This window comes from Plectropomus leopardus, chromosome 5 (genome assembly GCF_026936395.1).
Source record: "Plectropomus leopardus strain MGB_pleo_1.0 chromosome 5, ASM2693639v1, whole genome shotgun sequence".
In the NCBI taxonomy this organism is placed as follows: Eukaryota; Metazoa; Chordata; class Actinopteri; order Perciformes; family Serranidae; genus Plectropomus; species Plectropomus leopardus.
The window spans coordinates 10,226,436-10,253,764 of record NC_142180.1 but is presented as its reverse complement, the minus strand read 5'-3'; the positions used below and the strand labels follow the sequence as shown (position 1 = coordinate 10,253,764).

The following is a 27,329-nucleotide window of genomic DNA, read 5'->3' as shown; positions in this document are numbered from 1 at the left end:
AGGTTGCCTACCCCTGGTCTAGGCAAACTTTTGGATGAAATAACTAAAAAAATATATCATTAAACATGCATAAGCCAAATTGTGCAGGTTTACTCATGTGTTGAATATTTCTGTTTTATTGTGTGAATATTCAAGGTTCAAGGTTTAGCTTTACTGTCATTATACAATACTGTATTGCGCAATGCAGTGCAGTTGCAGACCCCTCCATGCTACACACACAGAAACATACAAATCAATATTTTAATAGATAATATATTGTGATATATTATTTATTTTATAACATATTTTTATATAAAAATGAGTGAAAATCATTATTTTTTCACACAGAGATATATGTACGGAATGTGCAATTCAAATGTAATATCAGTAATATAAATACTAGTATAATAAGAAAACTTTGGTTAGAGTGGGAATGAGTATGGTGCATATGATAATATGAAAACCCGGTATTTTTTATTTATTTATTTGGATCCTCATTAGCCATGACCAGGGTGGCAACTACCCATCCTGGAGTCAATGCATCAGTATAACAGGCTCACTCACTGGACTTTCCTAAAAAGAAAAATATTGAAGATCAAAAGAAACTGAGTTGAGAAGAGCAATTCAATAAGAGTGTGAGTGTAGCAGTGTATACATTGTACCACGTGGCGGCGACAAATATTACATAACAGCAGCTGGTTTCACTTTGTTGTTGTAATCTGTTCAATCAGTGTTGCTGTTGGCCTGACTGACCGCCAGGAGGCGACAGAGGGAGGAGGCGGGCATTGCATTCAAGTTGCATTTTTGTACTTCCATCCAATCTGTAACTATTTCAAAATAAAAGCAGAGACAAATACCTTCGTCAAAATGTAAATTTACAATACAGTACAAGTACTCTCCTAAAGCAGGTTTTTAAGGCGCTTGGCTTGTGCTTTATATAAGTATTTCCATTTTACGCTTCTTTGCATTTCTACTCCACTAGGCTGTGTTTCAGCAGGGAATATTAGACTCCACTACATTTCGCCTACTTGATGACTTTATGTACTATGAATGAATGACTCATAATGTATTATGATATATTATTAAAGCTTAAACCACCCAGCAGTTGTATTCACAACTAGCCCAATCTTTATCAGCTGCAATATTAAAGGGCTGTAGAGTAGTACATCAAACAAATTACTATCAAAATAAGATATAAATTACATACATTATTCGGAAATGGGCCATTCTGCAAGATAAGCATGTTTACTCATAAACAAAAAGCAAAAATAGAATATAGGCTTTGTAGCCTACTAAAAGTATTTACCAAGAGTATTTTTACACTGTAGTACTACTATTCAGACTCATCTTTATTTCAGATATATAAGTCCATACCATAAGAATAATTATATAAATACAACAGGAGGACAACAACACAGAGAAGTCAATTATTAAAACACACAAGAGATTTGTGCAATGTGTCCAAAAACAAGAGTAACATATTGTATAGGCCTAATATTGTGTAGGTCCAATTAAGGCCATTATAATTTCCTTTTTTTTTTTTTTTTGTTAATCAATTATTTAACATATACATTTGTAAATAAAATGCCTCAGCACAGTATGAAAAGTGGGAACATGTCTAGTTTCAACTTTTACTTGGGAACAAAATGTAAGTACTTCTTCAATCTTTGGTATTAATAAAATGAATATTGATGGTCTCAAACTGTTTCAAAGTCTATCGTTTTATTTTGAAACCTCCCAACAGGAAGTATGTGCTGCTCGCCGCTCAGTGGGTTTCACAGGCTGTGGTTTGTAGTCACCAGCAGCTTCACCATCCTCCCACAGCACAACACCGTATCTTTACTACAACACAATGAGGCTGTAATGTGAGCGCCGGGCGAGACTAGAGCATCTTCTCTGGATCACTGAGCCTGTGTATGGATTTAATGATGATGAAAAAGAAGAAATTCAAGTTTAAGGTGGATTTTGAGCTGGACGAGCTCTCGTCGGTCCCCTTTGTCAACGGTGTCCTCTTCTGTAAAGTGAGACTGCTGGACGGCGGGTTCTCAGAGGAGTCTTCTCGGTGAGGATGTTTGTTGTGAATACAGTCACTAAAACACCGAGTGTACGTGCTTTCTTTAGCCTGTAGGTTAAGCCAATTTGGCAGCTTTAGCCTACTTTGATATGATACATTACCAGCTAACTAGCTAACATGCTACATGACAAACGTTAGAAACGAGCTAACGCCAGTTGTCTGCCAATGTTAAACAGTGTGTTTGGTTCAAATTAAACGCTACCATCCAGTTAAATCTGTTTTATATGAGGCATACTTTTGAACGTCATGTTAGCACTGACTTGAGGAAACCAACTTCAGCATGTGTGGCAATTTATGTTGTGAAATATAAACCAATTAGTTGGCATTTTCTTCGTGTTCAAGGGTTACATTTCAGAGGCTAACTTCCTCGCTGGTTGTGGAATTGATTACTGTGCTATGAGCAGCGAGCTGACTTGTCACATAACTGCCACAAAGCTAAATATGACTCCTCTGTCAATTGTTGCTCAATCAATAGTCACTAATGTCCTGTGCTATCTCCCGCTCCTGTTTGGTCATAATACTATCAATGAAGTAGGTGTCTGCTTTGTCAACCTGTTTTTGATTATGACTGATCAGGACAATGCAAGGACAATGCAATGTTGTAAATCCTGATAGTAATATGCAGCAAGAGAATGCAGTCCCAAATAATTGCTGTCTCAGTGTTGGAAATCTTTATTTTTACATAAAAATGAAGAGTGTGACAGTATGTTTGTCTCCCACCAGATCAATTTAAACTAGGGGTCGACCGATATTGGTTTTTCAGGGCAGACAGAGATTATTACTGAATGAGACTAAGCAATATGTGGAACAGATATCCATTTACAATAAAAATGAAAATATTTCTGCAGAAATTTAGAATTAGGAAAATAACAAACTTCAACACAAAACTTTGTCGAAATACTTTCAGCAAATGTTTAATCAAAACGGAAACTTTCAACATTAAATACAGCAAGTGCCTTACAACTTTTTATTTTATTTATAAATTTTAGTGAATATTTGAATGAAAAATGAATGACTTAAAATAGCTCCCCGAATTTTTTCAATGTAAAAGTTCCTCCCATGCTGATGCTTTCTTTGCATGTATTGCAGACTGGCTTCCTTAGTGTTGGCCGAGTGTAATCCACACACTTTTTGATTCATTAATTTTATCAGCACTCACTAAAATAAAACAATACAGATGATTGTCAAAAGGCCAAATGTTGACCCTAATAATCATCCTGGCCGATAATCTGTCGAACTCCAATTTAAACTGTACATCCTTTGGCGTACTCTAAGGCTTTTTTCTTTTCTTTCAAAGGATACTGAAATAGTGGATACTAATTAATACCCACTATTTTGCGCGTCAGGAAATGACCACATAACCATTACTGAGAAGGGATGGAAGGAAAAAAATTGATGTAGCATAGTCTCGTGATAGTTCGTGAGGCAATATTATATTGGTAGATTGACAAAGTACTGTTTTGTTGTGTTCTTTTAACTCATTATATTGTAAATACACATTAAACATTTGGTAGCCTTCTAGAATAATAAAATCATCTGCTTTATTAGTCCACTAGATACTTTATTTTATTAGACGAAACAGATGAATAATTTTTCATTTGGGGACATAATTTGCAGTTGAAAAAGTAATAAATCGCAAAATATTTAATCCTTTTTATCGCAATACTCATAACACAAAACATATGAATTCACAAGAACAAAGTATCTGGACTAGTATTATCATGATTATATTGCATTGTGAGGCCTGCTGTGATTCCTACCCCTATTATTCAGAGTCACCCTGTGGTCCACAGCAATATCAGGAAGATGCTATTATTGCTGTCACGATGAGACAAGCAAAGACAGACAGTCATCTTCTGTTGTGGCTTTTGCTAACAAATTACAGTTAAAGTAGCTTTTGTCACTCAATGCCTTATAGAATATAAAGGGCTAAACATGTAAGGCTGCAATTATTGCCATTATGAACTGATGTTGATTATTTCCTCAAATATTTATTAATCATTTGGTGTAGATAGATTTGGTGTCAATTAATTATCCTAACTGTCTAATAATTGCAGTTTTGGCCCAAATCCCAAAGATCTTCGACAAATTCTCGAAGAGGATATGGAAATACTCACATTTGTAAGCTTGAACCAGTGTATTTCCAGGCTTTTTGCTTTTAAAATTACTTTAAGAATGACTTGATGTGTAGATTTATTTGCGTTCATAGACTAATTGATGTGTTCTTTCTGCCCTACATGAAAATATTGTCCTATGTAGCCGAAAGAACACTGATAATGTTAGAGTTGCTTGGGAAATGCCTCAGACACTGCTTCAAATGCTTGATCGGGTATAGGTTAGTGTGCAGGTCTATATGCACTAATCTGACGCCATGTCATTCATTATAAAACTCAAAAATAGTTTCACTCAGAGTAAAACATCGGTTTTGACAAAAGTCGATTCTTGACTTGTCCTGTGCGGCTGTTTGCAACTACTGTTGTAGAGCGATGAAGAAGAATTGATTTGTGATAAATAGTGTTACATTAGCTGTCAGAAAAAATGTCAGCTACTTTGCACTATTTTTTTCTGGAAAGTCCCAATATTTCATATCCATACAGGGTTAGTAGTACATCTATTCTTTTTTCTTTTTTTTTCCTTAACTCAGCTATATTAGATTAATACTCAGTGTGGGCCGATATGCAAGTTCAAGTATTGCATCTGATATTGGAACATCTCTAGATAACGTTATTTTGGTATTACCTTATAAAAAATGTTGATGCTTACACTGAAGTGGTAGTTAAAAGCAGAAGCAGAAGAAGATGGAACACCAAATAAGTGGCGATGAAAGATAATGGCCCATATGACAGTTATTCAGAGTCACTCTGCGGTCCACAGCAGCGTCACGATAACAATGCCGTCATTGCTGTCAAGGTGACACAAACAAAGATCATCTCCTCTGTAGCCTGTTTTTTTTCCTCATAAATTTGATTGTCTTCTAGCATCAGACTAAGGGGAAGGCAAGGCTTCAGGGATTAGATGGCTACACCGTGATTATATAACAAGCCCATGTTGGCTTTACAGTAAGTAGCTCTTATAAATGGCTTTGATAGAAAGGCCCAGTGTGTCAGACTGTGAATCAGGATTTTTCAAAGGTCATGACAATAGGGTCATTTTAATATAGCTACAATTTTCTTTGTACATTTTGTCACGTGAGCAGCCTCTGCAGCTGAATGACATTAACAAGGTTCATTGACCTCATAACCCAGACAATGAAGTTCATCTGGTTGAAATTGTAATTAACTCTGTTTTAAAGAGCAGAGATTGAAGTCAGAGGGCTGTGAAATTTTTCTGCATCAGTTTGATTTATAAAACCTCCCAAATTCAGTGTTTCCCCCGACGCTCTTTTGAGTCATCCCAGCTGTGAGTGTACGGGAAGTGAGGATTGTTGTTTTATGAGCCTTTCTTTTCCTTTGGTGTGGCTTGGTATCAGGACTGCTCCATTGTTTCTGCCCAAAACAATTATTCTTTGTTGTATAAGTTTACTTTTTTGGATTTTATGGGTGAAATCAGACATTTTAATTGCAGCTAGACTTGAAAACCCAGCACCAGATTCATTTCAAAAAGATCTCTTTTCTGCATGTTCATGAGAGTTCATGCCTGAAGCCTGACCACAGCTGCCTTTTAAAGGGAGAGCAGCTGCAGTTAAACAAGATATCTGACCCATGTGTAGAGATGAGAGAGACGGCTTGTGCTTAAAACCGGACTTTCGCACTCTGTGATAGGATTTTGCTGCGCTGAGAAGTGCTGTGAGTTACAGTACGTGCAGTCAGAAGTCTCTGAGCACGCAGTGTCCAGCTGGCTGGGAGTTCCCTCTCCGACTCTGGGAGTTCACTCTCTGGAATATGTCAAGCCCAGGATGAAGTCAGCGTTTGTAAAAACATTAGTCACGCATCTGCTGCTTTTTATTCCTGGTGAGGCAGGGGTGAAGGGCACTCAACAGGAGTTTGAACACCTTGTAAATTAGGGGTTGACAGATTATTAGCCATTTGATTTTGATTATCTGTATCTGCATTTTATTTTCATGATCACCTATATAATGAATTAATTGAAAAGTGCAAAGAAAGTGTCAGCATGTGAGGAACTTTTACTTTGTAAAACCTCAGGAAGCTATTTGTATTTATTCTTTATGTAAATTTCACTTGACTTCATAAAAAGAAAGTTGCCGGGAACTTACTGTGTATTCGACGTTTCCGTTTTTATTTAACATTGTCCAAAGGCATTTAAACAAAGTTTTTGGTGGAGTCCAAATTCCAAATATTGACCAAAAGATTTTGATTTTATCGTAATTGCACATCGGTTCCAAATATCGGTTATCAGTCTCATTAACTGCGAATAATCAGTAATGGTATTGGCCCTGGAAAACCAATATTGGACAGCCCCTACTGTTAATTCTCTAAATCTTAAGTAGTCAACACTCATCACACTCCGTTGTTAACCGTCTCATCCCTCAGTCTTTGGTGACAAAAAAAGATAAGCGTTTGTCACAGTTATGACTTGTTGCATTGTTATGCTTGAGGAAAAGGAAAACCAGGAGGAAAACCATCAGCTCTGCATCTAAATGAATGGCATGTGGGCTGTCTCGACAGAAGGGAGTTGGTTAGGTGAGTGGGAGAGGAGAGGATGCCAGTGAAAGAGAGGCCATCTGGGGTATCATAATGCTGCCCACGCATGCACGCTCTTTTCTCTTTCACTTCATCTTGTCCTCTCACTCAGAGCAGGCTACACCTCACCCTCATTTTTCCCTCTAGATATTGGCTGGAGATGTGTGTGTGCACGCGTTTGTCTTTTACTCTCCTGCCAAAACGGGCTACACCTGCTGCCGAATCCTTTTGATTCAGCATTCAGAAGAATCAACGGATGAAAACAGGACTGTGATTAATTATCTTGTTTATGAAGTGGCCAGAAAAACCGGAGGCTAAGCACATAAGCTCCTATTGGCAGCTTGAATCAGTTGCTTGAAGCAGGGAGGCGTGAGAATTGTTAATCCAGTAGTCATTCAACCCAAGTGGCTTACTTGTTATATAACAGTGATATTAAAATTAGGGGTTGACCGATATTTTTTTCAGGGCCGATACCAGTGCTGATCATTAGTAAATAATGAGACAGATAACCGATATTTGGAACAGATATGCATTTACAATAACAACCAGAATTTAGAATAGAATAAACTCAAACTCAAAACTTTGTTTAAATGCTTATAGCGAATGTTTAATCAAAACTAAAACTTTCAACATTGTATACAGCAAGTTTCCAGCAATTTTTTAAATCAAGTTTAGTGAAATTTAAATGAAAAATAAGCCAATAAAAATAGCTCCCTGAGCTTTTACAAAGTAAAAGTTAGTCTCATGCTGACTCTTTGCTTTGCCTTCCCTGGTGAGTGTAATACACACACTTTTTTATTAATTGATTTTATCACTGATCATTTAAATAAAATGCTGATACAGGTAATTGACAAAATGCCAAATATTGGCTCCGATAATCAGCCAAGCCGATGATCCGTCGACCCCCGATTAAAATTAATGACAGAAATTTGCGCCTTGCCTTCACAGTTTTAGGGATGTGATCAATGCTGTAAAACAAGTGATTTGGATGAAAATTAATGGTAAAAAACATATAGAATAAAAACAGAAAATCATTGTTTTCAAAACAGTCTGGTTGTGAATAATGCTGCATAAGTAGTGTTGGGTGCTGCTTGAAATTTCTGGATGCTATTTCCAATGCAATACTTTTGTTACAGATCTGAAACTGTTTTATCTTTCTAAGCATATTAATTTTTCTTCCCAAAACTGTTTTTTGCATCTTACAAACAAAGCCAAAGTTTTCAAATGTTAAATGTGATTCTGAAGCAAAAGTCTACATTATTTTGTTTTGAATCTGGAACTGTTTGATCAAAGAGTTAGCAATATTATGAAACAGTTCAGATATTCAATATCAACTTTTGATTTTTGACAGTTTCCAATAACCTGTGCTACAGACACATTTTAGTCAAAGCCAAAAATGTATTAAAGTTTGATACTTCAGTGGTAAACATTCTTTTCCAGTTGCAGAGTTGAGCAGAGATGGAAAAGTGTCCAGTTATCAACGGCTGCATTCAGTGTCACTATGCATGAAATCTTCACCATAAATCACTTTTGTGACAGCCTACGTAAAAATAAAGGCATTTTTTCAATGATGGCTACCTTGATCAGCCCTGATACTGATTTTTGACTTGGGGTCAGGACATCCCCAGCCCATGCACATCATGCACTATACAGAGCCGCTTCTTTCCCCAGACTGTGAGACTCCTCAACTCCTCCTTCGACGCCAAAAAGATGTAGCAGGATTTAGGGTCAAATTTAATTAATTTTTTCTTAAACTACGTTTAAAAAAAAAAAAAAAAGACAAAGAAGAAGTCAGACCTTAAAGATTGCTTTAACATGATTTAACTTTGTGGGATTTCTCTTTACAGAGAGCAGGTGCAGGCCAACTGTGTCCGATGGAGGAAACGATTCTCTTTCCCCTGCAAGATGAGTGCCAGTGCAGGGACAGGTGTCCTCGATCCTTGTGTGTGTCGCGTGTCTGTCAGAAAGGTATGCTATGTAGCGTCGGAGCTCCAGACTTCACATATGCAGTAGATATACCTACATGGTTTTGTTGACGGTCAGATGCTTTGAATGTGAATTTGCATAGTGCAGGTTAAAGATGCATCAGGTGAAGGTTTAATGCAAATATGAAAAGCTTTGAGGATGAGGAGCATCTCATCCATTTTGCTGTACCTGGGTTAAATTCTGCTATCCATTACATTCACTGCAACTTGAGGGTGAAATGTGAACTCTAAAACGCAGCGAGCAAGCACAGCATTCTGAAGAAAACAGACTCGTCACTGTGAGCTTTTTGGCCGCTCATCCTTTAGCAGTCCCTTAACATTCAGCCTTCCATGAGTGTGCTCTGGTTGTTTAATCGTGTAGCGTTTAAAGATTGTAGATTTTAAAGATATTAAAACAGCTATGCAAAAAAGGAAATGGATAAACCCGAATTAGCTTTCCTGGTGAAATGCATCTTGTGTTTCTACATTGTATCTGCAGGCTATTTCTGGTGTGCCCTGCCCTCTTTGTTTTAGGACATCGAGCATGTCAAGTGCTCAGAAAAAACGTTGTTATTTTGCCCTCACTGGTGGCTCCCTGTGGTATTGAACTTTAAAAGGTCAAACTGTTGCCTCTTGCTGCTATTTGGACCCCACAAGAAAATTGTTTGATGTAACATTGACGCTGTTCTTCTGCCCAGTAGATATATAACATTTTATTATCACAGCTAACCAGACCAGTGTAAAGTTATTAAGTTAGTATGCAGGACCCAAACAAATATAATCCCTCGCAGTTATCACTTAGGACCCGCTAGTGGCAGTGTATCTATCTGTGGAGATAAATGTTCGGGACATTCCTGTATATCCAACCTTTAAGTTCAATGACTTGTGTGGTATGTTACATTTATAGTACCAGGACTGTAGAGGATGAATCAATCTCTTTACTTTGATTTGCTTGGATCTGAAATGTCCTTTTCTCCCTCTTCCTTCTTCTCGTCCTCCAATCGTACTCTTTCTCTTACTCCTACAAGAAAAAATCTGCCTTCTCATTCATAAAAGTAAAGGTCCAGTCCTTTGCCCAACTTCCTCTATCACACACTACACTTCTACTACAGCAACTGTCTAAAGCGTAGAACTTTTAAAATTCATGACAAAACAGTCGTACATGCTACGACTTTGCAATTTTCCCTGAAATGTAGCTCCAATTGAGCAGAAATATTCAGATGCTTTGAGCTGCAGGAATTATGTAATTAAGTCCATCACTCTGTTTCTATCAAAAAAAGTAAAACTATTTAAACCTGGCTCATTTCACAATTTTTGCTTAAGTGGCACCAGACACACTACGCAGCATCTTCAGACTGAGCTCCACACCCATTCAGCTGTTTTTTTTTTTGTTTGTTTTTTTTTTTTGATTTATCAAAAATTGAGCCAACACTGCATCATAATGTTGTTCTGTAAACAGATACTGCACATTCTCGCTTAATAAATCTCCAATGTTTTTTAAATAAAAAGGCAAAAGTTTGATGTCAAGGTAGATGTAGTGTGGTAAATTTAGTTACATTTATTTAGGTCAGTTTCCAACTCATACAACTCAAATACACAGAAGAAAATAATAATAGTGACAACAATATTAAATGAATTGACCCATTGAAAATGAAAAATAAAAAGTATATTCCTCAGGAAAGTAGCCACTTACATTATCAAATTTCTGAATTTCTGAAAAAAATGACAGTATTTGTAATTCTATCCTTGTGTAAAATATTTAAGTCAATGGAAACTGAGCATCTTTTAACATCAGTTTGTCACTTATGGAGCAATCAGTTTAAAAAAGTACAGACATCTCTATGTTGTCTAGATGAAGTACACAGATTCTCAGAATTTTGTCTTGTTAACTGAGTTTTTGACACTAAATGAAAATCCACCTTTGGATGCAAGCCTGATAATTGCATAGTCATAGTGTGAAGCCAATCTATGAATTTTTACTTGGCAGGTAGCTCAACCAGATCACAACTCTCCCTCAGTGTCTCTGGTTGTCAGTTTGCGTCCTGGGTGATGCAGAGTCTTATACCCACTTTGGTGCTGGTTGTGCTGTGTGAATTAGAAACCCATGACATGACACGATTAATGAGCAGTTCCGTCTGAGCAGTCCTGCTGACAGACTCCTTGTATTTCTCATTTCTCTTTCTCCTCTTCCTTTTTTCATCTTCCTCTTCAAATTGCCAGACTCCGACTCAGTGTAGTTAAATTAGTATTTAGCATTCGAATAAATATCATGTTATTCATGCTTAAATGAAGCATTAGGTAAGGTTTTGAATTTTTTTTAATTTATAATTTAATGTAAATGTTTATGCTTCTCTTTTCCAGGAGCTCAAAGGTGGGAAAGCATATGCAAAGGTAATTCCTCACATATTTACGTCATCCAACCCCCATCCCCTAACCCAAACTCCAGGTCACCTAGATTTACAGTAATCAGTCATATTTATGTGGATAGCCGTGTGAGCCAAACAGATGGCCTTCAGCGCCTGCAGGCTCCTTATGTCATGTGTTCTCACTTTCACTCTTTGTAAGTAATTATTTATTTAGCATGCTAAAGCTCTTCTTGTGGATGTTGTAGATCAGTTAAAGCTTTTTTTTTCTCCTAAAGATTAAGATTGTAGAAGTTTATCATTGAAAAGGAAATGAGTTTTAAAATGTGTGAATATTGTTCATGTTTCTCTCACATCCTGACTGCTGTCTTTTTCTCATCCAGAGATTGTCACAGTGCTGACTGGACCAAACATCAGTCTCCTGAGAGAAAACAAAAGTTCACCCTCTGTCATTCTTTCTCCTTCAGCTTGGTTTTGCAGATCTGAATTTAGCAGAGTTTGCCGGCTCAGGGAATACAACCCGCAGATGTCTGCTGGAGGGCTACGATACCAAAAATACTCGCCAGGATAACTCCATTCTCAAGGTAACATTGAAGCTACGGTAACGCATCAACACCAGTCTGATCTGACTTCTTTAGGTGGAAACTTTGGTGTTTAGTATACAGCTCTGTGTTTTTCTGAACAAGGAGGTTTGCATGGAGAAACGTTTTCCCATAAACATTTAGGACTGCTTTCAATAACGACATGGTTCACAAGGTTCTCAGGTAGTCCATGAGAATGTGAATAGATATTAACCATGGAAGGATAAGAGCAGTGTTTACTGTGGAAAATACTTGGGCAAATGTAGCCATTATCTGCTTTATTTCATGTCTAATAGCCCCTAATACGTTAAAAAAAACAAAATGTGTAAAAAAAAAATTGGCTAACATTTGAATCAGAGAGTTTACATTCCCCATTTTTTTTGTTTAGATCAGCAGGGTTCCCAACAGGGTCATGAAATTCCTGGAACATGCTACTAAAAAATAGAAATTCGTGAAATTAGAAAACCTGTCTTCCAGCCCCAGAAATGGTGAAGAATCAATATGTTCTGAAAAAGTTTCATTTGCACATTGGTTAAAATGTGTTGATAAATATCACAAAAAACACGTCTTATGTTATGCAAAGTGCATTCCATGTATTACTTATTTAAAATCTGGTGCTACTGTGTATGACTTTTGACTGTTAAAATGTCACTAAAATTAGGTAATACACATAGATCAGACCTGCAGGTGTCATCGCCAAAACCACAGCCACAGCCCCTTTTTATTGAAAAGAAACGCACTGAAGAAACACAAATGCTAAAAAGCTCTTGGATAGCGGTTAACCAAAGCTTTCACTTTAAGATTTAAGGCTCATAAGATACATTAATATTCACTGTCAGTGAGGTAAATCTCTGAATTATGCTGGTGACAGTTACTACTGGTAGGTAGCTCTAATAGCTTCGATTGGAAACTGAATTTGTTTAACAATAAATAAATGCAATTTGTAATCCATGACTTTGACATTTTGCAAAGTACCTGTGTGTGCTGGTCTGGTCTATTGACATATGTAGCTAGTTCATGTCAGGAATGTCTAACTAAGGAGTTATATTCTATTACTATATAGTCCTACTCATTTTAAAGGACTTAAATGTAGTCATGGAAATTAATAATATTATGGAAAAGTTTAGAAAATTAATTGGTACCAATGTGAAGGAACTCTCGACAAATTTATCTGTAATTCTTCAAAGACTTTTGGAGTGTGCATTATGATTCTTGACTATGCTTGAACCAAAATCACCTGTGTCGTTTTCTTGTCATAGGTCATTATCAGTACACAGCTCATGTCTGGAGATCCCTGTTTTAAAACGTAAGTTAAAGTGATATTTTCCAGCTTCAATGTGGTGCTGAATCTCCTTTGGTCTGCAGTTTGTTCTGTATTAGGGTGGTCAGGGTTGATTTAGATTCAGACATTTTAGACTCTTAACCATACATTTGCAGTTTGATTAGAAAACAATTTTATTGCTTAAGTTTTGGGACTAAAAAAAGCTTGTGAACCTAAGCCAGATTTAGATGTTTACAGTCCCCTTAAGGCGCCAAAACCAGCCTACCTGGATTGTTATTTAAAGCCCTTTTGTTCTGTCAAATCCCCCGTATCTCTCTCCCCACATTTCCTGTCTCTGCTACCACTATCAAAAAAGCAAAAATCTTACAAACAATATTTCATTATCTCCACACAGCCAAACCCTAACTACCAGCCATATTTTATTTTCATAATAAATATACCTGAATCTTGTACCAAATAAAAAGAAAAAAAGAAAATATGCTTTATTATGTGCTTAAGTTATGACATCATATCTGTTTCTGTAATCTGCCACTGATCCAAGTGTGCTGCTGTAGGTGTGGCACTGGCTGTGTTATACTTTGTCAGGCTTGAGAGAATTTCATTGGAATCAAACATTACAGAATTACGCAAGCCTAAAGAGCTGTAATACACTGTAAGTTGGTGTACTACTTCTTTCAGTATAAACAGGATTTTCAGTGAAAGATGAGTCACTACATAGAGAGAAATGCAGCTTCACCCAAGGGCAAAATATGACCTAAATATTATTCAGTAGACTGTATGTTTCTGCCATGAGCTGTGTCTCTGTTTATTGCTGCATGTGTTTAGATTTGGAGTATGCTCAGTATATTCACTTTTAGCTGAATGCCATAATCTTATAACCCAACATTATGGTCTTCCCCTTCATGGTTCTGTCCTCCCTTTTCCATTTGTTCCCTTTCCCACCTTGCTTTGTGTTTTTTGAACAATTGACACATTGAAATACAAGACAGGAGAAGCGGGCTTATTGTCTATCCCCTGTCACCAGGCCTCCCTCCACAGCCACAGTGATCGGGATCCAGGGTGATGGAGAGAGCCTGCTGGAGGAGAGGAGGGGAGGGGACTCACAGAAAGGCTGTTCTGGTGAGAGCAATCACGCCACATTACACTCCTCTGCTCTGCTTAGTCATCCCGTTGGCTTTTCCAAACATTTGCAAGCACCTGATGGAGCACACTTTTACCAGGCCACTGCGTGCTGACTGCTGAGCCAGTGTTAGGTTTGGAGTTTTGTTCCACTTTTACAGCAGTGTTCTTACGTAAGGGATAATGTACAGAGTCCTGCATCACCCTGTCAGGGTTCATTTAGCAATAATGACCAGCTCGCTGTGCATTATCTCGCTTATTCCACAGCTACTTAACAGAGGTGGGACAAAGTCATTATTTTGCAAGTCACAAGTCTCAAGTCTTTGCACTCAAGAAAGAGTCAGATCTGAAGTCGTAAACCTTGAGCTTCGAGTCCTAAAAAAGCCATGATGTGCTCTTCACCAAATGCAATGCTATATTAACAATAGAGAAATAATTTACTAAACTAATAATAGCTTATAAAATTTGTATTCCATTGTTGGAAGTTGCTGTGTCTCAGTCTGTAATTTCTGACATAAATTATCTTTTACTTTTTCCAACTGCCACTAGTAACGTTATGTTTGTTGTTCATGGTTTTTACCTGCAATGTGATTGGATGCTGTTGGATCTGGGGACTTAACCATGCAAGAAACGAATAACCTTGATGTAAACTAATTCACGTAGGTATTAAGGTTTCAAGTATTTTCAAGTCGAAAGGCTCTAGTCCAAGTGAAGGCACAAGTCATTGATGTGAAAGTCAAAGTCGGGTCTGAAGTCATCAAATTTGTGACTCAAGTCTTACTATAGTCCAAGTCATGTGACATGAGTCCACACCTCGGTTACTTGATAAAGAAATCAATAATTTGACACAAAGTATCTATGAAAAAACGATTTTGTTGCTTCCACTGAGCATCTATGATTACAACTGCGTCCATAGCAGCATTATTCAACAAAACCATGTAAAACAATTAAATTACAAATGGTGTGTCTTGATCTGCTCTCCTTTTCTATGTGAGGTTCCTGCTAATAACTGTAAGTTAAAATATTCCTTCCAACATTTAGGCTTGTAATCACAAGATTGAACCCAATTTTCATTTTGTTTAGATACCACCTGCATAGCTGTGTAAGCTCACTGTGCACGAGTAGAGGAACATCACCCACAACACGTGGTTATAACATCACTTTCTATTATAAATCATGATGTATCTGTCAGATCTAACCAATTATGATTGATTTAGAGGAGTACTCCAGTTACATGTATAATCATACAGTGGTTATAGTCCAGGTTTACTGGCCAAATTCACAAGGAAGGCAAATTTATTGCAAGTAGTATATTCTAATTTTCTATTACATAAAAAAACACCCTTGATAGTTTACATCAAGTACATGCACATTACTTACGAATTTAACTGCAGTATAAGCACTGATTTACTTGACAACTCGACATATTACACCCCACCCGTGTGTCCCTACCAGCTTCTAAACCACACTTACAGTATACATTGGTGCTAATACAAACCAACCATTAACCATTAAACACAAGCATTCACACAAGTACATGACCGAAAGGCTTTTATTGTGAAGCAGCTACAAGAATGAAAGCTTTATTTGCTGCAGAGTTTAGCCATTTGCATTTAAGGTGAAGTGCAGACAGGTTTTTTCAGCACGTTTTGTTGACAGGCACCTATAGCAGTTTGGTTCAACTTTATGGGAGTTAACCTTTAGTTTATTTCTTTGACAAGGTCACAAATGAAGCTGCAGAAGTTGATCTGATAACTAGTGTCTGTTCCTTCCTCATTGTGTGTGTGAGCTCTACAGCATCATGAACTCATACTTCATAGACCTGCTATTTATCTCCCATCCAGCACCATGAACATATTCCTCTTCCAGCTGCCCCTTTCTCCTACATGTCTCTCCCCTGTTTTACTCTCATCTCTCTTGTCCTGTGTGTTTGTCCATGTGTGAACACATTGCAGTGTTGAATGCTTGTTCCTCCTGGAAGCTTCAGAGAGCAGCGCAGCTCTTTCATCTATAATTTAAACTAGCTCTCTTTTAGATTATCCACAATCTGCTCTGACCCTGTAGGCTCTTACATGGTTAAAAATAGGAGTGTGTGGAAGTGTCCAAATGGGGGTTGTGTGATTGCATGTGTGCAGCATGTGTGTATTTGTCTGCAGAAGACGATGCTATTTCTCATCAGCATGATCATGCTTTGGCTGTGCATGTTTGCAGCGTTGTCGGCAGGTGTTTCCTGCGTGTGAGCAGTTTTTGTTCAAATGGTAGGTTAGGAGCAATTATGTTGTATTATTTTGATGATGGATTTTCATTATAATAATATACTCCTGTATACTTATCCTCCAAGAAAAGTTTAAATGTGACTAATTGAGAGGGTGTGTTAACCCTTAAAAGCATAGGAACTTACAAGTATTTGTACGTAGGCCAAAAATAACAGGCAAGATAATTACAATTTGGGCTGGACAATATATTATTATATCAATACTGTGATACTAAACCAAATATTGTTTTAGATTTTGGATATTGCACTACCCTAAGTTATGTCTTTTCCGGATTTTAAAGGCCCCAATACAGTTAAGTGTTGTAATTTTTCTAAACTTAGCACTGTTCTAGCTCTTCTGTTGTTTGCCTTTACTTACTTACTCATTATATCCCCATTACTGATAATTATCAAAAATCTTATTGTGTAAATATGTTGTGAAAGCAGCAATAATCGATCACACAATACCTGCACAACAGCAGTATCAAGTTACATGCTCAAAATTATTGTGATATTACATTATCTTTTAGAGCCCAACACTAACTAGCAGCCATATTTTATTTTCATAACAAATATACCTGCAATTTGTACCACATAAAATTAATTGATTGATTAATTAATTATTTTAAATAATTATAAACATTTGTAATGTATATTTGTCATTTTTGGCTATTTTCAAAAGAAAAAAAGCAGAAAAATAGAGTTTTTTTTAAGGAAAACTTTTAGTATGATATGCTGACATATTTGTGCTACCAAAAAGAAAACAGTAGTTGGGGGAGTTTTGACTCAGCTGTGTGTCTGAAAGTTAATATCTCATGAACTATGTCTGTTTTCTGATGTGTTGCTGAGATAGAAGCCTTTCCTTCCTTTCCTGCAGACATTTGAACTCTGAACTGTTCTGTTTCCTCACAGCTCAGCATTTTGCCTGTTTACCTACTTGACATGAAAACGGTGGCACACGTGTTCATGTGGCTGCACTTGTTTTTAAAAAAGCTCAAACTTACACACAACTGTAAACACAGCACCTTCTCGGCTATCATAATTGCCGTATGACTTTGCTTTTCGGGATGTCCTTTCCAGTCTCACCATCAGTGCATATTGGGCATGATTTAGATTGCAGTACCACCTGAGCTCTGCCACTTTTGTTATAACCAGAAGAATATAATGCAAATATTAAAAAAATGAATTTTGAAATGAAGATTTGCCCTCTAAATTTTTGCCACAACCCAAAGAGAGCTACTGATTTGTTCAGATTCGCCAGCTGTGGTCACTGGCTCATTAACTCAGGGAAGCTGAACCAAGGCACAGTGGGTGGGAGGCAGAAGGCTTTTTTTTTTTGTTCTGTTGGCAGAAATAAGCGACAAATCTATCAATCCCAGTTGTACAGAATATAGATAACTCACTCTAAGTAACAAGACACATACTGGGTTTATGTGTGTAGTCTCAATCAAAACCAGATCTTCTTCATGTGGACAGGTGCTCCATACAGTGTCTGGTGCCGAAAATGTCTACAAAGACGTGAACACTATGTTGATGTGATACTTGATCATTTACAGAGGGAATATGTGATGCTGTGTTTAGCTATTCCTGCTCTCATTCACACAAAACATGTCCGTACCACACACAAATCTGGTGTCTTGAGCTTAATTTAGCCAGTTCCTCTTTGACTATATGAACAGGAAAAGCTGTACAGTTTTTACATAAATTATGGTAGGGTGTTTTTTGCAGTAGACGCACTCTTCCGGAGCTTTCAGGTTTTCATTAATCCTGTATGTCTTTTCTCATCCTGTATGTCTTTTCTACTGTTCTCTGTAATCCGACAGAAAGTCGAGAAGGAAAGTGTCCTGTTGTCTCTGATGATCTTGGGGGCTGTGGCCATTCCCGAACATCCAGTTACGCCAGCCAACAGTCCAAACTCTCAGGTAGGCTAGCCACACGTTTAACAAAATGCAAAGTTTGTTGTCTGATTTACTTTTGTTGACTTGACATCAATGGCAGGGAGCATTTTTTTTCAGAAATAATATTATCAGGGTTCCCACACATTCTCATGGATTCTCAAGACTTTTTAATGACCCATAGCATTTTTTTCTTGCCCCACTTGCCCAGCTTTTTTCAAACGTATCAGATTTAACTTAATTCAAAATTTCAGCTAGCTGGCACGCATGAAGGGAGAGACGTAACACGAGAAGAAAATGGAGAAAAGTGCGTGATGGTAAACAAAATACATCGACACATATTAGAGCTATGTTTCGTCAGCTAGAGAAAATAAAATGCCTACATGTTACATTGAAGGTTATCCACGGAAGATTACTTACACCATTTCATCACACACAACAAAATTCCATGACTTTTCAGAAACTTTTAGAAAACCTTTCACAAGTATTTAGAGTTTGATTTCTTACAAAAATATGGGAAAAAACAAATGAGCAACTTTGTAAGAAGTGTTAGAAATTCAGAGAAATTAGTAGATTTTGAAATATGATTTTAAAAAAGCTAGGCAAAAAAAGCAACGAAAAGTACATTTATTACTAGTATAATTATAAATATTTAAACTTATGCCACAGAACTATTATTATTATTAATATTTTTTGAAAGATATTTTTTGGGCTTTTTTATTTGATAGGACGAAGTTTATATGTGAAAGGGTTAGAGAGAGGGGAAGACATGCAGCAAAGGGCTGAGGTCGGAGTCGAATCTGTGATTGCTGTGGCGAGGACTCAGCCCCTGTACATGGGTCACCCGCTCTATCCACTGAGCTGCCGACGGCCCAATTATTATTATTTTTAAGCGGCCTTTTTCCAAGTCATTTATGTGTTTGTCTTTATTTCTTACTTTTCTTTTATTGGTGGCAATTTTCTCAGACTTTTTACTAATTTCTTGCTGTTTTTTCTTCATTGAGTTGCTGATTGTCTTCTTCCCATTTTTAAAAAAGAAATCAAGCCAATTTACTCAGGTTCCAAAGGGTTATTAATTCAGTGACTTTTCCAAAATTTTGGAATGATTTGTACATATTTCATGACGTTTCCAGGCATGTAAACGTGATTGTGAAATTCCATGACTTTTCCAGGTTTTCAATGACCATGGAAGCCCTGTATCATGCTTATGTAGCTGTCCCAGCTGGCCTGCTGTGTGAAAGAATTAAAACTAGCTGTTACTAGCCTCACTTACATTGGGCATGTGTGGAAGGTCAAACTGAGAAAAGCTTTCGACTGAGGTGGAGGGAAGCGATAGAATTATTTTACAGTGACACTCCACCGGAACAGTTTGAAGTCGCGGCTCGAGTTTTCATCACAGGCAGATCAGATGACCGTAATAAACGATCAGAGGAAGCAGGGAGATGCATTGAGAGCAGCTCTAATGGCCCTCTCATTTTGAATTTAAACATGTATTTCCTGCCTCATCAGTGTGTGGGCAGTTTGCTTTTTCATGGCTGTAGTGAACTGATGCACTGAGATAATAATGATGATAAACTGTATTTATACATCTGCTTTTAAAACAAAGTTACAAATAGCTTCACACAGTTGAATCACAATGGGAACAAGAGTACAATGATGGATTTAAATCCTACAATAAAATAATGCAAAAAACAAAATGGCATAAAATACCCAACAAATATATGATGAAAAAAACTCAGTGAGCTAGTTTTAATAAAATGTTTTTACAAGGATAAGTTTGGAGAAGTGATTTGAAACATGTCACTGATTCTCAAAGCCTCAGATGTCTTGTGCTTGAAAGGACTTCCTGCAGCTATGAACCGCACAAGAGTGAGTGGGTGTCACTGCACAACTCTGCTGAGCTGATATCTTTCAACACGCTGAAAGTTGCAAATCTATTTGACAGCACAGCAAAATGCGTTTTGACAGGAAAAAAACTATTACTGTTTCATGCCGAGTGAGAATAACAGATCATTGATTTATGATGTAATGTTGTAACTCAGATGTAAGACAGTGAGGTCTGTATTTTCTTCTATACTGTATTCCATTAGTAAAGCAGTTATTGGACTTTTATGTACATATTCTCTTTCTTTAATGTTTCGATACAGATTAGACCACTGGTGTATTTCTGTAGCTGGTAGTTACAATCTTTTGAATGCTGCAGTTTATCTTTGTAGGATTTTTTAGGGCATACAGTCAAACTTAGTGACAAATCATAGTGATAGTGAAACAAAGTGGAGCATTTAGCAGCTAAAGAGCCACATATTTATTTCAAAAACAGAGCTAAAATAAAGTCAATATTCAACTTAGATTCATTATGGCTGAAGCAATCAGTTATTGCAGATTTAAGAACTGCTACTACAGTGTACAGATACTCTAAAATCATTGTCGATCTCTCACAGGCTACAGCACAGGTCACTCCCGCTCCTCCAGTATGTCAGAGTTCAGCCACCGGAGAAACCATTCAGTAGGCAGCGCCTCAACGGGCATCGGCAGCATTCCAGAGCCCAGTGATGACCGGGACAGAGAGTCCAGACCCTGCCCTGCTTTACCTGAGCACCCAAACCCCACCGCCACCACTAGCAACCCAGCGGGTACACCCGTGCGGAGCGCCTCGTCCTGTGAACGACTCAACAGGTGAGTCTTTAAGTAGTTGGGCAGGTGAAGAAATGTAATTTATGAAAAGCACATACAGATGTAGTCATTGTCAGTTCTATTTAATGAAGATAAAGCAGTCAGTAAGTCAAACATATTTTTATTGCTGGTAAATAACACACAACAGAGTATCAAGTTAGTTTAAGGAAGTTTACAAATATTAGATCACACCTAAGACTTGTCTCATATTTCAGGAAACAGCTGTAAAAAAAAAAAGCAGTGATGCAGAGCAGCGGAAAAGCATGGTTTCATTATGTGGTGTCAACAGTTTGTCATTGTGTATGTGTTAGCTAAAAATCTCAAACCTTGAATAACGCGGAGCAGCTTCTCTTAAGACTAAGGATGGCCTTAAGTATTTTTATGGTGTAAGTAGCACTTTATATTTAGCCAAGCTCTTGAAAACCATTATTCAGTCATGTTGTTCTTGTATCAATATTACCGCAGACTCTGCAACATGTTTTACTGTATCCACTGTTTCAGGTTTGGGATTTTTGAAGGAATAGTTTGACATTTTGGGAAACTTCTTCCTTGCTGACAGTTGAGAAAATTTTCATATCTTTATATGTAAATGTGAAGCTACCACCAGCAGCTTGAGTCTCCACCGGCTGCCTGGCAACCTCACAGTGACAACAAGACTTCAGGAAGTATGCTGGCCAAGAAATGTCCTGGCTCATATCCCCCTGTTAAACCACAGCATGTTTTTACATTTGCCTCTTGTATAGATTCAGCAAATGAGATGTAATGTGTTAATTAGTGAGGCTTGGAGGTGCTGCTAGGCTTAAAGTGCAGGCTAGATGATGTACCTACAGACATGAGAGAGACATAAATCTTCTCGTCCAATCGTAAGGAAAGTGGATAAGCATACTTTTCAAAATGTTGGTTTGCACATATGACTGTCTTGCTTTTTGTTAGAAAAATGCGCAAATAATATGCACAAAATTTAGATGTAATTGCAAAGCTGACCATAGTTTCAAATCTTTGTGGCAATACAGGTGTGATAAAAAGCTTTTTAGAAGTGTTGAGCAAAAACAAAAAGGAGCTTCAGCCTCAAATGTTTACACTAGTAGCGCTGTGTTATCAGCAGTTAGTAACTGACAAGTGTGTGTCTGCTACTAAAGACAAAACATTTGATCACAACTACATACAGGCATCATTTCCAGCCCCTCAGGTTGAATCCCTCGGCTCACAGGTTGACCACAACCCCGCTGAGCGCTAAATGGGATGTAGATTCAGTATGAGAAACAAATAGCTTTTTCAGTTTTGCAGTGAAAGCCATTAGTGGTCAACTAGACACAAAATTAGTCTCATATATCCTCCCCTCAGACACCCAGTGAAGCAGGACTCCATGGAGTCTCAGCTGAAGAGAATGGATGACACGCGGGTGGATGCTGACGATGTTGTTGAAAAAATTCTCCAGAGTCAAGACTTTACACCAAGCCTACTGGACTCGAGTACTGAAGGTGGGCTACACACTCACTAACACACACATTTTCTTAATGGCAAATTTCAGGCTCCCAGGGCAAACACTGGCCTGTAGAGCTGCTGGATGCAGATAATAAAAATTGACCACACAAATTGAATTTAAAGTTTAGTAGGGCTTTGTCTAATAAGCTTTCATTTTTCATTATTGTACTATAATAAACTGATGATCAAAGTAGCCAAATTAAGCAATTAGACACAAGAGGCTGTGGTTTAAAGAGATTTAGGAAAATCTAAGGAACATAATAAAAATGTCATTGTCAAATGTCACAAAATAATAATGAAAAAAGAATACAACTAGTATGTCACAAAACAACAAAAGAAAAAAGTCACCGCATAGTATGTCATAAAACAAGTAATGAGACGAGTAGAAAAGGTTGTGGTACAGTAAGTCCAAAAAACTGTATTAAAAGTCACTGTGTCACAAAAATGTGATTAAAAACTTGTATTGCAGTATGTCACACAAACGATAGAAACTGTTATAGTTTAGCATGTTATAAAACAAGCAATTAAAAAATAGTAATGGTAAAGTATGTCACAAATAAGAAACAATATTATATGTCAATATTATATTTCATAATAATAAAAATGTAGTATGTCATAAAAAAATCATGTTAAATTATAGTGTGTCATCTAAACAAATCCTAATTATAATGATATAGTATGTCATAAAAAATCATAAAAAAGGCATAGTATAGTATGTCATTAGAAAAATCATCATGTCATAGTATGTCATTAAGACAATTCTAAAAATGCCATAGTATATTATGTGGTTTAAAAAATAATTAAAACAAAATAGTATGTTGTCCAAAAAAATTTGAAAAAATGTCAGTATAGAATGTCGTCTTAAAATGTCATCGAAATTTACTACTATAGTATGTCATCAAAAAAAATTCTAAAGTATCATGTCTTATTTAAAAAGTCATGAAAACAACGTTTATTATATCTTGTCCATAAAAATCATTAAAACTGTCATTAAAAACAAATCAAAACGTCATAGTAGTCTTGAATTTTAAAAAATCATCAAAATATCATCAGTATATGTCATCAAAAACATCATAAACATGTCATTGTAAAGGATTTCGTTTAAAAAAATCTTCAGTACCATAATACGTCATCACATCATCAGCAAAACATACTTGTGTCGTCAAAAATCATCATAACATCAATAGCATGAAGATGTCATTGTATAGTATGTCTTCCAAAATAGCATGAAAAATTCATACTATGGTATGTCATCCAAAATAGTAAAAAAAAAAAAAGTCATAGTATAGTATGTCTTCCAAAATATCATAATATTTCATACTATAGTATGTGGTCACAAATAGCCTAAAATCTCACAGCATCGTATGTCGTCCAAAATAGCATTAAAAAGTCATAATATAATTTCCCTTAAAAAATAGCATAAAAAATTCATACTATAGTATGTCTTCCAAACTATCGCAAAAATGTCAGTTTGCCCAAAATAGCATGAAAAAAATTAATACTAGAGTATGTTGTCCAAAATAGCTTAAAACCGTCATAGTATAGCATGTCATTCAAAGCAGTGTCCCAAAAAATTGTACCTGTTGTATGCTTTCAAAAATAGCAAGAAAAAAAAGTATGTCATATGACATACTATGCTGTGATGTCATAAACATGCCATACCCTGCCATATTTTTATTCAAGCAATAAAAATGGCAGAGTAAAGTGTGTCAAAAATTAGTAATTAAATAAGTTAAGTATGTCATAAAACAAGTAGTAATAAAGGTCATAGTATAGTGTGTCATAAAAGATTTGGCATTTAAAATATTTAGGTCTTTGTAATATTTTTTTCAGCCTTCATTGTTTTTAAGCTCATTCATGAACTTTTTGTACTTTTAAGACCTGGCGGAAACTCTAAATTCCCATCAATTTGTTGTTAATTGCAGCTCAAGTCTGGATCACTACTATATTTGTTAAATGCACAACTACACTGCATAATAGAGTAATTAACTTCACAGTGTTGCATTACCCTGTGAGTCATTTTGTGTGCTTTGAGAAGTAGGACTTTTTTTTTCTTTTCAAGGTCTCATTCAGCTCAAAGCAAGAAAAAATAAAGCTGCAGTCAATACATGATTATTTTTAGATTGCCTAGCAACTGGCTGCTCCTCATGACAAAAACAATACAGGAGGATGTGGGTGCTCTGTACTGACCACCGTTCTTTTTCAGAGGAAGGACTGCGTCTGTTTGTCGGCCCTGGGGGAAGCACAGCCCTTGGGAGCCATCACCTTCCCACCAGGTGAGCCTTGGGTTTTTACATCTCAACAACTGTAAGATAGATTGCCCTGACAGTTTGGCGCTAAGATGCATGCCCCCCTTAGGGTGAACTGGAGTAACTTCAGTGATCCCATAACTTTTGATTAAGTGCCAACATTTAGTCTTCAATTTGTCCAGTACTTTGGTTTATGATTAAATACTTGCAAAATCAATTAACATTGGCTTTTGGCACATTTTACTATGTTTTGATAACAGTTCTGTATTTAAATAATGACCTGAAGAAAAAGAGGGAATGACTTGCATCGTCGGTTTTCATTAGTAAGAGTAATACGTGTGCCAGACGTTACACGATGTCACTTCTTTTTTCTCTTTTCTTGTTATTCCAGGGTTGGTGCTGGAGCGTACGAGCAGGTAGTGATGAAGCGTTAGACCTGCAGCCACTCGGAGGTAGACTGACACTGCTTACATCAAATAACCAGAGGCAAGGCTGTGTCAAATTTAATCTGCATTCCTACAGCACACACATTACCTGATGAGCACCGTGTCTGATCTGATCACTTTATGAACTGTTAATATTACAACAGTGCCCTCCTGTGTCCATATAGGTCCTACAGGACACTGTAGTGCTTAAAGAGAAAGAGGTAAACTGTTTCAATATTGGTTTAAAAATACTGATTACTGAATGAAATGAAACACTTACCAGCCTGTTTAAATATTAACATTTACACAACTGAAACTCCTCATTCTCTGGGTGTAGCTTAGCCTCATCTTCTTGAGGTCAGCATCCAAATTCAACCAATTTAAACTGTTAGAAACTGGAAGAAAACGTTTAATTATTCTCTGTTATGGAGGACATCAGGACAGGCTGTGTGTGTGCATAATCAGACTGAACTGAAATCTACGCTTCAATGCGCTTTCAATACATTCCTTTAGTCTCTCAGTGTTTGTGTCGGACTTCCTTTTCAAATAGGATGTTCTGTTTAATATTTGCCTATAAGCTGCTAAAAAGCTGTAGTTGTATTCTGACATACATTGGTGTTTTGAAGTCGAGAGTATTTTACTACAAAGACGAGGCATCAGATCTGAGCTATTTGACAAGTGAATGGTGACTGTGTGTGAATGTGTATGTCTGCCTTGTGGCAAGACCATTTTTATGAAGTGTTAGCTGTTATCTTGGATGATTTGTGGGATGTGACACGATCTCTTGTGAGGAATGCTATGTTGGTACTTGAAAAGAGAAAATTGGAGAAAGTGACAATGTGCTGACTTTTATCATTTGAGGTTCTTGTTATTTTGTTGGGCTCACTGCTGAGCGTTGTTTTAGAAAATCACAAAAAACAAAACAAAAAGGGGCTCCTATGATGACCATTACTATAGAAGGGGATATATCTAAATTTCAGCTATGTATCTTGTAAACCTACGCTTTGCAATTTAACTACATCTTTCTGAGCTGACCTGTTGATCAGGACACTCACTAAACAAATAGAAGATCCTGTGAAGTACTAACAATTTAATGTGTAACTGATGCATACTGTTATTTGTTTCACTGAAGGACTGTAAAGTGAAGGACTAGTTAAGTAACCTACTGCCATGAAGAAAATACTCAACAGCACCTGTTTTTATAAACACCCAGAGTAATAAGTTTGTGTGCGTATCTATACCTCCTGACATCAATGGCAAAATTTAAAAACAGACCCTAGCAAGTAAAATTAACCAACACAATTCATAGCTGAATGATTGGTGAATCTATTCCCAAAAGGAATAAAGTGCGCAATTTATTCCCTTTATTAGCAAAATACACAACACATTGGTATTACCTTGGACCCGGCAGGCCTATGCATTATAGAAGACACATTGTAACTGGTGAAAACAGACTGTACAGTATCTGTAGTCTTCTGTCTCCTGTCATAAGCCATAGTAGAGGTAGGATACTTCCTCTTCTGGAAAAACTGTATACATGTTATATCAATATCTGCACAAGCGTCATCAGTGTATGGTGTTTTAACTATACGTCAGTGTTCTCTGTTTCATTGTTCGTTTTCTGCTTTCTTCTTCGTTTTGTACGTTCTGCATGGTCAAGACATCCTTTTGTTAGCTTGCAGAACTTCACGTCTTTCCTCATTTGATATTGTGCCATCTTTTAATCTTAATATTTCCACTTTGAAGGAACAGTTTCGCTCGCCTAATTAGCACGTAGGAAATCATCGTTCTCATTACTTCCTGTTTAAAGCAGGCGTATGCTCAGTGTATGATGTAACTGTAAATCAGTGTTCTCATTTTGTGTTTTTAATTTTGTGGCATGTTTAAAATGTCCTGTAAAAAAATATCATAGTCTTTGTTTTCTGAATATTTCACTGCAGATATTGTGCCATATTTTTGCTAAATATTTTATTGTTCAAAAGTGTCCTCACTACATAGTTACGACAGTGTTAAGTGTATGGTTTATGGCTACCAAATATCAACTTTTTTTGTTTGTTTTTTGTTTTGGGGTTTTTTGATTTAAAAAAAATCATTTATTTTACCTGTGTGATGCAGGTATAATTATCTTGGTACCTAACATGTTGTTACAAACATGGTTTCTTCTCTTCTGTGAAGCTGTTGTCTATATAAAACTGTAAAATGTGTTCTCTTGTAAAGTGATGTTCTGCGCTGTTCTGACACTGTCCAGTGTTTCCTGTTACAGACCAACATTTGCTTTCTTAACAAGTGTACTGGATGCTTTAAATGTGTACCTACACTGTTGAATAAAACAGTTGAAAACAATCT

At 36.8% G+C, this 27,329-nt stretch overlaps 1 protein-coding gene across 1 annotated transcript; it reads left to right on the top strand.

The window, feature by feature from the left end:
• The first annotated feature begins 1,761 nt into the window (after nucleotides 1–1,761).
• On the top strand, nucleotides 1,762–27,326 carry eeig2b (EEIG family member 2b). The gene is made up of 11 exons (XM_042483671.2): nucleotides 1,762–2,041; nucleotides 8,541–8,661; nucleotides 11,019–11,048; nucleotides 11,488–11,604; nucleotides 12,861–12,907; nucleotides 13,908–14,002; nucleotides 18,080–18,178; nucleotides 20,593–20,827; nucleotides 22,169–22,305; nucleotides 24,516–24,585; nucleotides 24,950–27,326. The coding sequence occupies exons 1-11, from the start codon at nucleotides 1,896–1,898 to the stop codon at nucleotides 24,990–24,992; spliced, it is 1,140 nt and encodes a 379-aa protein (XP_042339605.1). The 5' UTR covers nucleotides 1,762–1,895; the 3' UTR covers nucleotides 24,993–27,326.
• The last annotated feature ends 3 nt before the right edge of the window (nucleotides 27,327–27,329 follow it).

Excerpts from the sequence above, each read along its gene's own strand:
- eeig2b (XM_042483671.2), top strand. The coding sequence starts at position 1,896 with ATGGATTTAATGATGATGAAAAAGAAGAAATTCAAGTTTAAGGTGGAT. Across the intron at positions 8,662-11,018 it reads GTCGCGTGTCTGTCAGAAAG|GAGCTCAAAGGTGGGAAAGC; the intron begins GTATGCTATGTA and ends TCTCTTTTCCAG. Across the intron at positions 24,586-24,949 it reads AGCCATCACCTTCCCACCAG|GGTTGGTGCTGGAGCGTACG; the intron begins GTGAGCCTTGGG and ends TTGTTATTCCAG.